Source organism: Ceraceosorus guamensis, assembly GCF_003144195.1.
Source record: "Ceraceosorus guamensis strain MCA 4658 unplaced genomic scaffold IE81scaffold_251, whole genome shotgun sequence".
Classification (NCBI taxonomy): Eukaryota; Fungi; Basidiomycota; class Exobasidiomycetes; order Ceraceosorales; family Ceraceosoraceae; genus Ceraceosorus; species Ceraceosorus guamensis.
The window spans coordinates 1-1,063 of record NW_020290246.1 but is presented as its reverse complement, the minus strand read 5'-3'; the positions used below and the strand labels follow the sequence as shown (position 1 = coordinate 1,063).

General features: G+C 54.2%; 1 protein-coding gene across 1 annotated transcript; it reads left to right on the top strand.

Annotated features, from left to right (window-relative positions):
- Positions 1-132: 132 nt before the first annotated feature.
- IE81DRAFT_296038 (catabolic 3-dehydroquinase) lies at positions 133-843 on the top strand (the record flags this gene model as incomplete). Its single annotated transcript, XM_025512127.1, has 4 exons — positions 133-289; positions 388-476; positions 585-673; positions 780-843. 4 exons carry the CDS (start codon positions 133-135, stop codon positions 841-843), a joined length of 399 nt encoding a protein of 132 aa, XP_025365786.1.
- Positions 844-1,063: the final 220 nt, after the last annotated feature.

The following is a 1,063-nucleotide window of genomic DNA, read 5'->3' as shown; positions in this document are numbered from 1 at the left end:
CCCCCCCCTCGCCAACGGCACATGACCAGAACCTGACAAGTGAGTGCTGCGCGTGTCGACCTCCTCGAGCATCTCGTCCTGGTCTCGGAGCCTAAGTACTCCACGCGTGTCGATGCTTACTGCTGCCCGTCAATGAATAGATACGGCACCGAGACGCTCTCAGACATTGTAGCCCGCGCTGAAGCTCAAGCATCGTCCTACGGCATCAAGCTAGAAGCGTTGCAGACGAATCACGAAGGCGTCTTGTTGGATCGCATACACGCGGCCAGGACGGATGGGACAGAAGCGAGTGAGTCCTTTGCACCGCCGCCCTCCAAGACACACTTCGCCCGACCAAGCCCCACCACTCGCTTTTCTGATCCACGTCATTGCTGCTCATCTTTGCAGTCGTCATCAATGCGGGAGCGTGGACGCATACGAGCGTAGCCATCCGGGACGCATTACTAGGTATCGACTGTCCCTTTATCGAGCTTCACGTGCGTACCCTTTCCTCCGTTCCTCGAGCCTCAAAGAACAGCTCATCTCGCTCGTTCCACCTCCTGCTCACGCTCGCGCTGACACGCACGGCTCTTTTTTTTTCCCAGATATCCAACACGCACGCCCGAGAGTCTTTCAGGCATCACAGTTACCTCAGCGACAAAGCCAGCGCCGTGATTCTAGGCATGGGAACATTGTAGGTTCTTCCAAACATGATACCTTTGCATCTCGATACGACAACGAGGGCAAAGCGTTGACCCGTCCCCCTCTCCACTTCACACCTTCCTCGTCCGCGCGCACAGTGGATACACGGCAGCTATCGAGCATTGCGCTCGCAACCTCAGAAAGGGAGGTCTTTCTAAATAAAAAACACCGACTTCTTGAGGTCTCATGCAGCTACTTGATGGGCAAAACGCTATCAGAGCGTAGGTGACGTATCACGATTCCCAAGAGTGTCGCAGATCACATAGCGAAGTAGCAATGGAAAATTTCCAAGCACTATGAGAATTCCGTACGTCGTGAGCGAGCGCAAGAGTCGTCTGGGAGAGAGCAAATTTTTTTTACACATGGGATGACGAAAGTTTGG